Source organism: Hakea prostrata, chromosome 1, assembly GCF_041222555.1.
Source record: "Hakea prostrata isolate BN-2017 chromosome 1, UWA_Hpros_2, whole genome shotgun sequence".
Lineage (NCBI taxonomy): Eukaryota > Viridiplantae > Streptophyta > Magnoliopsida > Proteales > Proteaceae > Hakea > Hakea prostrata.
In genome coordinates this window covers 13,158,832-13,171,359 of record NC_142600.1, presented here as the reverse complement: position 1 = coordinate 13,171,359, position 12,528 = coordinate 13,158,832, and the positions used below count along the sequence as shown (strand labels likewise).

Sequence of the window (12,528 nt, the reverse complement as noted above, 5' to 3'; positions counted from 1 at the left end):
TCAATCGTCTCTCGCTTCTCTCAATGTATCGACTGATACAATGCAATACATAACGATACATCGCGATACAATGTGATACGTACCCATAAGTATAGATCCAACTTAAAAGAGGGAAAACACCTGGTCTTGTGATGAGCTGCAAACTCTTGTATTTCTTATTATTTGTTATTAGTTTGTCCGTTGACACTGAATCTTGGGATAATTTTTTGTATTTGCACATTTCCAAAATTTAGGAGAACTTAATGTTAGGACTAAAAAATGAGTTATGTCAAAGAGAACAACTTCCAAACCCTTTAGGTCTGAACATACACTAGAAGACGTGATAAGCAAAATTTGAGCAAATACGTGAGGTGAAACCTTTCATATTTGAAAGCATAAACTACTTCAGGGCAATATGCAAGCTATGTGATTAGTAGTTATAAGATAATGAGTTGGACATACGATCCTCTCAATTTATTTATTTATTTTTGGTAAATCGATCCTCTCAATTGAAAGATTATTATTTTTTTTATAGCAATTTTCATTATTTCTCAAGATAAAGTCTATTATTTTTTATTTAAATTAGACTATTTTCATATTTATTTTGATAATATATATTTTATTATTCAACCATCGATACTCGATGCTATATGATATGAATCGAAACGTCTGTTAAAATCGTCCAACCTATATGTTACTTGATATGAGATATATTTTTTTTGGTAAAGAATAGAGGGGATGCAGTAGCCGACCAAGCGCCCTCCTGCTACGTAATGTTCGGACTTTTTATCGAGTGCGACTTATGCAAGCATTAGCCATGTGCACTACCAACGCACGCGCTGACCCTGAATACGGGATACTTGAAAGCGTAGTCTCCATGAGGGATGGTGAGGCTGGGTGCAAAATTAGTTGGCACTGCAACTGACGAACTCATTTAGGGACACTTGTCACTTGATAATTCGATAATACCACAACTCCGTCTTTCGCATTAGACTTCAACCCGAAATTGATCGAGCCCAGAAGAATTGAGAGTTTCTTTATTAGGGTCAAAAAAGAAAAACTCAGATCGGGGAGCTCATCGACGATTTAAGGCCGATCTGCCAAAGACGAGCTTCGATCAGAAACCAGAGAGGTAAACGAAACGCCAGGAAGGAAGGCTTAAGACATGGATTCGGCAGCTCGGAGAAGCGGAGGAGGCCTATTAGAAGGACTCTACAGGGTCCTTATGCGCCGGAACTCTGTGTACGCCACCTTTGTCATCGTGGGCGCTTTCGCCGGAGAACGAGTATGTTTTGTTTCATTTGCTTCTTTTTCTTTTCGCTTTAGAATATCTGTTCCCTCAATAATGATCTCTTTTGGATTACGGAGACCGATTTGGTTCTGTTTCTGTTATCGATTCGAGCGTGATGGTGAGATCTGGTAGAAATAGATCATTAGCGATCTCATCTTACTTTTCACGATTGAATTTAATCTCGAGTAGATATTGACCACTTATAATTTATTTATTTTTTCCTTGTGGCGCTGTTTATATTTTTCTTCCCCTGCCTATTTAAATTGATAATGAGGTTTTGCATCGGATACAGGCAGTGGATTATGGAGTTCACAAGCTTTGGGAGGCCAACAACGTCGGGGTATGCATCTATAATATTCCACCCCCCTCCTAAAATAAAATAAAAAAGTTGCTGTATCATTGTGTAGTTTCTCCTAGTTAGTTTTCATGTTGTTTTAGTGCATTTTTTGTCGTAATGCCATCAAAATGTTGGATGTCTATTGCATAATTATTGTTGCTTGTTGGAGGGCAAATGTTGGAAACTAGAGATTGTGCTTTACAAACAAAACACAGTTTGCAATTTTAATCCAAAATAAACGGAGAACAGAAACTTATCTCCATCAGGTCCCTTTTTCCTGCCATATCACCCAAGTCCCTGCTGTCCTCCTCGGAGTCTGGATGTAGGAAAACTCTGATTGAAAAATATCAAATTATGAATTGTATATTGGAATGTCTTTGATAGACCGTTAGGTGCATAATGATCTGTGCTATTCAAAAATTGCCAGCTGAAGAATTTTGGCCGATGTGGTCCAAATTATCAGCTCAGATGATAATAATGAGCTGTATCGTGGAGTTGCCGAAGGCTCCTTGTGTGGACTGCAGCCATTTTTGAAACCACCTTCACTTTCTTGATCGGAGAAATGAACACTGGTGGTTAGAGTTTTCTAGATATATAGAACAATGGAATCTATCAGTATTTGGGCTTTTTTGGTCTGAGAGCATCCTGAAAAATCATATTCTCCTTAGTGATAAACAATGAGAATACGAAGGAAGATTCCTCCAGAAGAAAATATTGTGTAGGATAGATCATAATATGGCAAGAAAAATGGGACATGGAGGTAAGTCGTTGTTCTATAGTTTTTATGGATTAATTTGCATACCATGTTTGTTCAGAAATCCCATCTCCTATTTCCAAAATTGCTGAGTTGAAATCTTGGTTCACAAATTTAGCTGCACTTGTTGAGAGTTGATGAATATATTTATTTCTGGTTATTGGATGATTCAAAGCTCCAAAACATTGTTGATTTACTGGAAGATGCCATGACCAAGAAATCATGAGAAAATATTTAACATGTATTAGGAAGTTTACGTTGGTTCCAAATGTTAGTTTTGCTGAGCAAAGATGAACAGGCCATTTGAGAGCATTTTATATTCTTCTATATGAAAAATGCATTGCTAGGAAAACAAAAAAATATGCTTTTTCATGCGAGTAGCGAGTTTTTATTTTTGTAGATCTATTGATGTACTGTGAATAAGAAAGAAATAGAACCTATTGGAGGTGCTATTCTCTCATTCGGAGGAGAAAACTCAAATAAGTCCTTATACCGCCAGAAGAAAGCTAGAAAGTGATTAACTTTGTTGACCAGCTAAAGATGTGATGATGATCGATGACTGGCTTTCTAGTTTATACGTTGGGCTTTTGGGTTGGGATTTGTACTTGTATTGCCCCATTAGGGTAATGACAGTGCCCTACTTTCCAATTTCAACTTTAAACCAAGTACTTGGAAGTTGGATACTTCAGCCCTGCTCTGTCATTCCCCTGTAAGGTCTGACAATGTAACTCAACGCCACATTTTTTGTCTTTTCTTACCATCTCAGCCAGTTTGTTGATCCCTAGCCTTCTTTTTATTTTTTTCTTTTTCCTTGATGTAACCCAGGAATCAGGATTACTGGGCCAAGTAGGACCTTTTGTAAGAACAAGCAGGTCATGTAGGGCTGGAACCTTGCTGTTCAGACCCAGATCTGAATGGACAGCAACTAAACAACGATGTATGATGCTGGAAACTCAAAAGCCTGATTTGATGTTCAGACCTAGGAGCCTTAATTGGGGATGTCTGGAGTTGGATCTAGGCCTTAAATAAGGGTCGGTGAGGTCTGATTTAGCCTCCCTTGTTGACTTTCTATAGCTGCAAAGCCTGCAATGTCTGACCGAAAATTTCAGATTACGATTCAAAGCATGTAGTTGATTTGGAAGCCTGTAAGAGGTCTGATCAGGTCTGTATTTGAAGTCTTAGACCTCATATAAGGTCTGCCTTTGCTGTTCTCTAATTTCAGTTTGATGCGTTGTTGATGTAGGGCTTGGTTGAGTGAGTCCTAGTTGGATTAGGAATCCTAGGTTGTTGGACTAGGTTAGGAGAATTGGGAAGCCGCAGTAGGGTTAGGAGATGTGAATTCTAAAAGGGTAGGGCAATGTAATGGTTGGATTTAGGGGTTACTGGAATTTTAGGGTTTAGGTTATTGGTTGGATTTAGGGGTTATTGGAATTTTAGGGTTTAGGTTATTGGTTGGCTAGAGGTAGAAAATGAAGTGCAGGTTTTTTTTCTCTAGAGTCCTAATGGAGAAGGCTTTGGCGGTTCTAAGATTATATGTTGGGTGGGGGAAGGGACGTGATTGAAAATTGAAACTTGGGTATTTGGAGGGGAAAGGGTGTAGCATGAGGGGGTTAGCTACCTTGTTGGTTCAAGGTTGCCACAAGGAAGAAGAAGGGGTCGGGGAAGCTTATGGATGGAGAGGGAGGTAAGGGGTAGGGGATGGGGTGGGGGCTTGCTTAATAGTAAGTTGGTGGCCGTTGCTCAAAGAATGCTGTTATAGATGTGATGCCATGGCTGCCGCAGGCTTGGTGATGAAGGTGGAAGCTTGAAGAATAGTATTATAAATTTCCAAAACTTTAACAACTCAAATAACCCAAGCCACACGGGTTTCCCACGATTCAGGCTTCTTCAAATTTGCATAAACTCTGGACTTATTTCATTACTAAGTCAATGGGCTATTTATAGCCTTATAACCTAAGCAATTTGACTAATACTCAAACTGGGGAACCTTATCCATAAGGATTCCCCTTGCAAAAAGGAATTGACTAATTAATAACAGAAGGACTCTTAAAAGAAACCCTAATTGGACTCTTACATAAAGCATCTTGAACGAATCAAATTACTAACTCTGAGAAGGAGTCCTACTTGAAGATTGGACTCTTAATGTAGAGTCCTACTCTTGATAAACACATAATTGGTAGAATGGCTTATTCATCAATGATCTCAAGCCCTCTATTTATAATTAAGTGGAAAGTACACTATTATAAGGAATAGAATTTTACATGAATACAAACTCTAATTTAACTCCTAGTAGAATTCAACACTCCCCCTCAAGTTGAGGCATAGATATTAGTCATGCCCAACTTGCCTACAATAGAAAGGAAATCTCTTTCTTTTAAACCCTTAGTGAAAACATCTGCTACTTGGTCTCCAGATCTTACAAAAGGCATGCAGATAAGCCCTTGTTCCAACTTTCCTTTGACAAAAAACCAGTCAATTTCAATGTGCTTAGCTCGATCATGTTGCACCGGATTATTAGCAATACTAATAGCAGCCTTGTTGTCACAATATAACATCATAGGGTTTGGAACTTGGACTCCAATATCTTGCAGCAAGCCTTTCAACCATGGTAGCTCACAAACTCCACGAACCATAGCTTTATATTCAGCTTTGGTACTAGATAAAGCTACCACATTCTGTTTCTTACTTCTCCAAGTAACTAGATTACCTCCAACAAAGGTACAATAACCTGAAATTGACTTCCTGTCTGGAGATCCAGCTCAATTTGCATTAATGTATGCTTCTACTTTTAGATTATCAGTGGGTGACAGAAGTATTCCTTTTCCAGGAGTTCCCTTCAAATACTGTAGTATTTCTAGTAACAGCCTTCATATGAGCTAAATATGGATCATGCATGAATTGGCTCACTATCCCTACAGCATAAGCGATGTCTGGCCTGGTGTGGGACAAGTAAATATGCTTCCCTACCAGCCTTTGGTATCTTCCTTTGTCCACTGGTTCTCCCTCTTTTTCTTTAAGTTTAGCTCCAGTTTCAATAGGGGTATCAGCTGCTTTACACCCCTGCATTCCCACTTCTGATAATAGATCTAGGACATACTTTCTTTGGGATAAGAATATACCTTTCTTTGATCGAGCCACCTTAATGCCTAAGAAATACTGTAACTTCTCTAGATCTTTAATTTCAAACTCTCTGCCAAGAAAATCCTTCAACTTTTGAATTTCTTCACCATCATTCCTTGTGATGACAATATCGTCTACATAAACAATGAGAAGTGTGATGTTAGTACCTGACTTATTGATAAATAGTGTATGATCAGCATTGCTTTGCTTGTACCCAATAGAAGTCATTGCCTTCAGGAGGCGTCTAAACCAGCATTTAGGAGACTGTTTTAACCCATAAATTGACCTCTTCAACTGACAAACTTTCTCTGCAGTATTGTCATCGGAGAAATCATGTGGGAGAAATCATGTGGGATTTCCATATAGACTTCTTCTGCTAACTCCCCATGTAAGAAGGCATTCTTTACGTCTAGTTGGTGCAAGTTCCAGTCTTTGTTCACAGCTACAAACAACAAAATTCTGACAGTGTTTAGTTTCGTAACAGGGGCAAAGGTCTTCTGATAATCAATCCCATAGGTTTAGGTAAACCCCTTTGCAACTAGTCTAGCTTTCAACTTGTTGACTGATCCATTCATATTTTGTTTAACCACAAATACCCATTTGCAGCCCACTAGTTTTTTTCCTGGAGGAAGTGTAACCAGCTCCCAAGTGTCATTTTCTTCATTGCTTGCATTTCCTCTACCATAGGTGTCTTCCATCTCTTATCAGCATAGGCTTCCTGACAACTTTTAGGAACAAATACAGATAACAGAGAGGATATAAAAGCACGGTAGGAGTCAGACAAAGAGTTATAAGAAACATATTTAGCTATGGGATGTTGAGTACAAGATCTGACCCCTTTTCTAACAACAATAGGAAGATGAGAAGAAGATACCTTAAGGGGAATAGTAGAATTTGATTCTGGAGCAAGAGACTGAAGTGGTAACGTATCACCTTTCTCCACCTGCTTTAGCCGGTTGTAATTCTTCCTTTGATAAGTCTGCACCTCTTTATTCTGGTCAATCTGGTTTTGAAAGACCCCAATAGTGTGTCTCACAGGAGTGGTCTCCCCCTGGCTAGGTTCTTCACATGGTTTAAAAAACGAAGGGGGAGGATTAGAGTCCTCAGGTATACTGGCCGAAGTCTCTCCTGGTTTAGGAAACTCTTCTAGGACTCTTAAGTTGTGTTGGTATGTGATAGGAAGATCTAGAGTCGGAAAGAACACCTCCTCTAGGACTCTCCCCTTGGAGAGGTGTATAGTAAGGGCAAGACTCATTAAAAATTACATCCATGGATACAATAGTTTTCCTAGAAGGAGGATGATAACATTTTGTACCCTTTCTAAATAGCAGAATACCCCAAAAATAGGCAGCGTAGGCCGCGGGGAGCCAGCTTACTCTGGTGGGCTGTGATTCTAGCATAACACACGCATCCAAAAACCTTTGGGGGAATAACAAAAGAAGAGGCTCCCTGAAGAATCTAATTAGGACATTTAAAACCAAGTATTCTACTGGGCATCCTATTCATAAGGTAATAAGCAGTGAGTATAGCATCACTCCAGTATTGGTTAGGTTCATTCATAGCAATCATAATGAAACGGGCTATTTCTAAGAGATGCCGATTCTTCCTTTCGGCAACCCCATTTCGGGCAGCCGTATCAACGCAATTGGTCTGGTGTATTATGCTAGAGGCAGAGAGATATCTCTGAAATTCACCATCAATATACTATGTGCCATTGTCACTGCGAAGGATCTTCATAGTGGCATTGAACTGAGTTTTAATCATATTATGAAAATCACGAAAACATCGAAAAACCTCATTTTTTTTGTCTTAAAAGATAAATCCATGTAGAACGAGAGTGACAATCAATAAAAGTAACAAAGTACCTATGGCCAGTAATAGACACACGTCGGCAGGGACCCCACACATCAGTATGAATTAACATAAAAGGAATAGTTTTTCTATTATGAAGAGAAGGTAAATAAGTAGAACGAGTCTGTTTTGCAAAAATACAGGCTTCACAAAAAAATCTCCTCATTACAAGAAGAAACCAAATTAGGAAATATTTTCTGAAGAGTTCCTAGAGGGGGGTGACCTAGCCTACGGTGCCACTGATGAAGGTTTGAGTGTCTGATATTACCGAATGGACCGAATTAAAAGATGTAATCAAAGCAGAAGCAGATCCTCCAATCAGCTTGAGCAAATAAAATCCATTTTCTAGTTTACCACGTCGAATCTCCTTCCCCATGACTAGATCCTGGAAGACACAATAAGATGGGAAAAAAATCACTTTATAATTCAAGTCATGTGTAAGACTACTGATAGAGAGCAAGTTAGTAGAGAAAGAGGGAACATGTAAAACTTTAGACAAAGAAAGTGATGTATAATGTTAAATGGTCCCTTTTCCAGCAATGGAAGAATAGGAGCCATCAGCAATTCGAACTTTATCCTTTCTAAAGTTGGAAAATATTGTAAGAAAGAGGAGGATAAACCTATCATATGATCTGTGGCTCCTGTATCAATGATCCAATGAGTAAAAACTGAAGAAACTTGAAAGCCTGTAAAAGTTTTACCTGAAGTAGCAACGTAGGAGTTAGTATGGGTAGTAGAGGAAGCAGTGGTCGAGGCTGTATCGGCAGTAGAAGATTGCAGAATACGTCGCAGGGTGGCGAACTCCTCTTGTGAAAAACCAACGTCTGTAGAGGGTGTGGTGGAAATTGTCTTAGAAAGATTAGCCCTTGGTTTTTCCTTTCTTTGTGCTCGTTTTTGCTCAAAATCAGCAGGCTTCCCATGCAGTTTCCAACAATTTGCCTTGGTATGATATGGTTTGTGACAGTGCTCACACTTGACAATCTCCTTAACTTAATCAAATTTAGTGCTAACAGACTGTAAGGCTGATTTCTCCACAATAGGAGCATGAAGCATGGCTAGACGACGGCTTTCCTCACATAGAACAAGGGCATAAGACTGTTCAAGTGTAGGAAAGGGAGGACGACTTAATACTTGCACTCTGATTTAATCGTACTCCACATTCAAACCAGCCAAGAAGTCGTATACTCGAATCTTATCAATGTGCTTCTTATAAGTAGCCACATCATCTGGATTAGTGGGGTGATAATCCCCATAATGATCCAACTCCTGCCAAAGAGATCTTAACTCAGCATAATAGTGGGCCACAGTCAATTCCTTTTAGGTAGTCTCATGAACCTTTTTGCGGAGCTCATAAATTTGTGCATCATTCCCCAACTGTCCATATGTTTCAGTAGTAGCCTTCCAAATTTGGGCTGCAGTATCAAGTAATAAATATCCACGGGCAATATTTGGAATCTATGAAATTCAAAAGAAATGACATAATAAGAGAGTCATTCGAAATCCATTTATCCTGTAAAAGACCTATGGTAGTAGGTTTGATAGTGGCTTCAGTAATGTGTCCAACAAGCCCTCTTCCAGCAATAGTCAGGTTAGTAGATCGAGACCAGATCAAATAATTTGTTCCATCAAATCTCACCGAAAGAGGAGGAAGAGTGGCGTAATGTTCGGAGCCAATGAGAGCAGGAGTACCATCAATAGTTGTCATGTTGACAAAATTATTTGCAGTTCTTCAGTCTTCACCCTTTTGAAGTAACAGAAACGTCGCAGAATGCAATAGTCGAACAAGCCAAACAATGCTAAGGATTGATATGATAAAAAAAAAATACATATCTCCTTTTTTTTTTTTTTTTTTATGCTAATAGACAAAAAGTGGTTCGGTGTGGTTTTAGTTCATGCAATGGGCTAATAGGGCTTTTTGGTTCGGTCTGGTTTAGTTCATGCAATGGGCTAATAGAGCTGGTTTTGGGCTAATAGACAAAAAGTGGTTCGGTCTGGTTCAGTCCATGCAATGGGCTAATAGGGTAGTAATAGAACCCTCGTGAAGCATCGGCATTGTGCACTGGTAAAGGAGACTGCAAGCGATGGAGAGTTTACCTGGGTTTAGGAGCGATGCAGTTTCGATGGCGATGCTGATGGAGCGATGCAGTCTGGTGAAAGAGAGAAGGCGCTGGAAGAAGTGTCGATGGTCAATGGCGGAAGACGCAGGTGATGGGGAAGTTGCAGAAGAAGAGTCGATGGCAGAATTTTGAGATTCACAAGAATCGCAGCGATTCTGTTCGTCTTACTCTTCTAAGCACAAGAAGCAGTAGGAAGCACTTTTCTAATTACAAGAACAGGAAGCAGCAACAAGCATGTGATTCTGTTTGGCTTCTCTTGAAGTAGCAGAAAATAGTGGTGACAAACAGTGACAAGCAGCGGTAAGTGGTTCTCGTCCTCTCTCTCCTTTCCGTCTGTTTTTGTTGTTCTTTCAGTGGCAGATTTTTGTCCAAAACTGAAGAACGATAGGTCTGCGATGGATTAGGGGAATAAGAAAAAAATATAAGAAGATCCTAATCGAACTGGTATGACTGTAGAATGGCTTATTGATCAATGATCTCAAGTCCTCTATGTATAATTAAGTGGAAAATACACTATTACAAGGAATAGAATTTTACATGAATGCAAACTCTAATTTAACTCCTAGTAGAATCCAACACCTACATAGACTGGACTATCTTACAAAATACTGGGCAAACCCAATACAAAAGGCTTTTGCACAAGCAGAGTTTGGGGGGGGGGGGGAGGTTTCCTACGCAGTCTTACCCAACAATTTTTGTTGGGAGACTGTTTTGATGCCTTAACCTCAGGACTGCAACTATGGTCCATCAACTATTACGCCAAGGCCCACCCTTCATAACCCACAAAATACTAATCCGAATTAAAAAAAAATAGAGATAAATCCATGACCCTTGGATTGGGGGGGGGGGGGTGTTCCAGCCATACCTCTTTTGAGCCCCAAAAGGGCTGGGAAAATGACCAAAAGACCTTACATCACAACTTCCGGTTGATACTCCCTTGGAGTGTTCTTTTTACTTGCCTGTTCTGCTTGTGTCGGTTAAAACTTGACTCTGCAAAATCTCTCTCCTCACTGCTGCATTGGTTTGGTTTCTCTCTATTGGTGTAACGATGTAGCTTTGAGTTTCTTAGAATGCATAGTTTCTCAACATAGAAAAAGAAAAAGCATTTCGGTATTGAGTCCATCAGTTTCATCCTCCCACTCAACCTCCATGTTCTCATTTCTACTATCTGATGCAGATGTTGTTTTCTTTGTATTGTTAGAACCCCAGCTACTGCTTAGATTTGATTTGTTTAAAAGTTAATGTTTGCACTCCAAATTAATGACTGCTAACTAAGAGCTAGACTAACCTAGAGGTCAGTTATGCTTTATGCCCTATAAGCCATGGTAGTTTGGTGGCAATACAGTATACACTGCTAACTTTGGGCTGGCTGTCTAAACTCCTGACGCTAAGGTGTGCCAGCTATGGAATTACCATGGTACCATTTGGAAGAATTTGGGTTTACAAATAGCTAATATTCCTTATAAGAGTTCATAAATATGGGCTGAATTGGTGATCATATAACTGAGAATCTTGAAGGTGAATATCATTGCTTTGTTATTCGGTTTTCTTCATTATTGACTATGGATACAAACCGTAGTTTAGCACACTTTCATGGATGCTACAAGCTCTTCCAAAATCCAGGCACGAGGATAATAGGCACTTCATACCACCCCACCTACTAGCTCAGCGGGTATTGTTTTCCGGATTCTGGGTTTCTTTTTATTGTAGTTCTTAGTTTTTGTTCTTTAGAGAATAATGCGATGATTGTTGAAAACTGCGTCTGACCACAAGTTGAGAAGTAAGATATGGTCAGTTTCTCGAGTTGTTGTCCGCCTTGTTGCTTCCAAGCACAGGGTGTAGATGGAATCATCCTCACATGGGTCTTGGTTGGACATTTTTGCCTTACATAAACTTTTTAATGAAATATTTAGGATCTGTACATTTAATTGCTGTGTTTTTAGCTGTCTGGCCTCCAAGTTTATGTTTTTATGGTGATCACAACAAGGGTGCTTGTAGATTAGCTCAAAAACCTAATAAACCAGTAGTTGTGGTTCTGTTAAATAATTCATCCATTTTTAGTAATATAAATTTCCTTATTATTGTAGCCATAAAACATGTAAACACATTTAAAATGTTTTTCAGTTCCATTGCATCTACTGTGAGTTGAATAGATTAGATGTAGCAAAAAGTAAAGCTATTCACAGTCAATAAAGATGATATTAAATAATGCAATTGGTTCAGGGAGAACGGTGATTGGGAAAATTTTCTAATGTTGAAGCATGGAAATGCATTCAAAGTTTGGTACCTTGCATTCACTATGGGATTGTTTCAAGATATCTGTTGATATCATGTGGCAAGTTGCTTGTCCACGGTTTTGCTCAATCCTAAAATAATAAAATTAAAAGAAAAATCCAAACGATAATTTTCCTTTATGAGAATTCTGTTTGTCCTCGTAATTTTACAGTTGCAAATCATGTATCAGGCTAAATGTTGCTTAATCTTTCTCCAATTATGGGTACTAAATAGAAATATATTATTGCAATGCAGAAACGATACGAGGACATTCCAGTGTTGGGTACAAGGCAATCTGAAGAATGACTTACCAAATTCTCTCCTCTCCCTGGAGTTCCATGGAATTGGATTGAACATTGATGGATTCTTCAATTTTTATGGTCTTGGAAACATCTTATATTTATCATTTAATAAGTGCAATGCGGCTCTACTGACAAGCTGTAAATTTTCAGAATGCAACTACATTCTTTTTGGATGGTTGGATTTGGTTAGTCTGAGCTTATTATTTGTCTGATTTCAGGAAATCTATTTCCCTCCCTCTTATTTATTTTGTCGTTGGGGGTTGGGGGCTTTTTGCTTTGTTTGCTGTGGTTGAGGAAGGTGCAGGTCCAGGATCCCTTGCCTGAGTGCCGTAGTAATAAATTTGATCTGCGAGGCAAGTGCTCAGGTTTAGCCATGAGCCGGCTGCTTTGCCAAAAAAAATGCTGATGGTTAGGATTGGCTGCATCATTGGGTAATGGCTCTTTAGGTTTAAGTCCTGCTCTTGGAGAAAATAGCTGTTCAGCAGTATTCTCCTTACGCATGG

At 39.2% G+C, this 12,528-nt stretch overlaps 1 protein-coding gene across 1 annotated transcript; it reads left to right on the top strand.

The window, feature by feature from the left end:
* Positions 1–968: 968 nt before the first annotated feature.
* LOC149027615 (cytochrome b-c1 complex subunit 9-like) lies at positions 969–12,251 on the top strand. Its single transcript, XM_089164171.1, has 3 exons — positions 969–1,264; positions 1,563–1,610; positions 11,979–12,251. The coding sequence occupies exons 1-3, from the start codon at positions 1,145–1,147 to the stop codon at positions 12,027–12,029; spliced, it is 219 nt and encodes a 72-aa protein (XP_089020297.1). The 5' UTR covers positions 969–1,144; the 3' UTR covers positions 12,030–12,251.
* Positions 12,252–12,528: the final 277 nt, after the last annotated feature.